A 1,479-nucleotide genomic window follows, 5' to 3' on the forward strand; every position below is an offset into this window, starting at 1 on the left:
GGAGATGTGGGCACAGAGAAACAGCTCCTAGCACTGACAACTCCAGGCAGCAGATATGGGCAGGGAGTGAGAGGGGAGCTGCTCCCAGAAATGCTGGGGGAAGGAGGATTCAGGCACCTCCCTGCCGTCCCCTGCCATGCCAGACACCTTCTCCAGAGCAAGCCCCTGGTGTCCTCGCCCACATAGCAGAGCATTACGAAAAATAGCATAGATTTTGTTCAGAGTAGTCTGACCTAAATATTTGACTGTCTTTTCCTTCATGGACAGTGCTGATGCCCAGCAGAATGAGATGTGCAACAGCAGCTCCATCACCCAGTTCCTCCTCCTGGCATTCGCAGACACGCGGGAGCTGCAGCTCCTGATCTTCTGGCTCTTCCTGGCCATCTACCTGGCTGCCCTCCTGGGCAACGGCCTCATCATCACTGCCATAGCCTGCGACCACCACCTCCACACCCCCATGTACTTCTTCCTCCTCAACCTCTCCCTCCTCGACCTGGCCTCCATCTCCACCACGCTCCCAAAGGCCATGGCCAATTCCTTGTGGGACAGCAGGGACATCTCGTACTTGGCATGTGCTGCCCAGCTTTTTCTGATAGTCTTTTTTATCTCAGCAGAATGTTACCTTCTCACTGTCATGGCCTATGACCGCTACGTGGCCATCTGCAAACCCCTGCACTACGGGACCCTCCTGGGCAGCAGAGCTTGTGTCCACATGGCAGCAGCTGCCTGGGGCACTGGGTTTCTCAACTCTCTCTTGCACACAGCCAATACATTTTCCCTACCCCTCTGCCAAGGCAATGTTCTGGACCAGTTCTTCTGTGAAATCCCCCACATCCTCAAGCTCTCCTGCTCACATGCCTACCTCAGAGAGGTACGTCTTCTCGTGGTTAGTGCCTGTTTAATCTTTGGGTGTTTTGTTTTCATTGTGGTTTCCTATGTGCAGATCTTCAGGGCCGTGCTGAGGATCCCCTGTGAGCAGGGACGGCACAAAGCCTTTTCCACGTGCCTCCCTCACCTGGCCGTGGTCTCCCTGTATGTCAGCACTGGCATGGTTGCCTACCTCAAGCCCCCCTCCGTCTCCTCCCCAGTTTTAAATCTGGTGGTATCATTTCTCTACACTGTGGTGCCTCCAGCAGTGAACCCCCTCATCTACAGCATGAGGAACAAGGAGCTCAAGGATTCCCTGAAGAAACTTATGACTGGATGCTTTTAAGCAGCAATGAACTGCCCATCTTCTTCTGGAAATCTCATTGCACTCATAATGTAACTCATTATAGGCTGAGACTTTCTTTGGTACTTTGTTTTTAGCTTTTCTTAGTTGTAATTATGCTGTCCACAGAAAAGTGCTTGTCTGCATCCCGCTTCTGTTTCAGTATCCACCTGTTTTTTGTGATCCATGGACTGTGTAAATGAGGAGCCATGCTCTCTGTGTGTTTAAACAAAATAAATGACACTGCAGTGACTTTTTTGTCCATGATC

The 1,479-nt window shown here is 51.5% G+C and overlaps 1 protein-coding gene across 1 annotated transcript; it reads left to right on the plus strand.

The window, feature by feature from the left end:
- Positions 1 to 289: 289 nt before the first annotated feature.
- LOC309603267 (olfactory receptor 14A16-like) lies at positions 290 to 1,213 on the plus strand (the record flags this gene model as incomplete). The annotated part of the gene is made up of 1 exon (XM_082338153.1): positions 290 to 1,213. One exon carries the CDS (start codon positions 290 to 292, stop codon positions 1,211 to 1,213), a length of 924 nt encoding a protein of 307 aa, XP_082194279.1.
- Between the last annotated feature and the right edge of the window lie 266 nt (positions 1,214 to 1,479).

Source organism: Platalea leucorodia (assembly GCF_965183815.1).
Source record: "Platalea leucorodia genome assembly, contig: HAP1_HAP1_SCAFFOLD_46, whole genome shotgun sequence".
NCBI lineage: Eukaryota > Metazoa > Chordata > Aves > Pelecaniformes > Threskiornithidae > Platalea > Platalea leucorodia.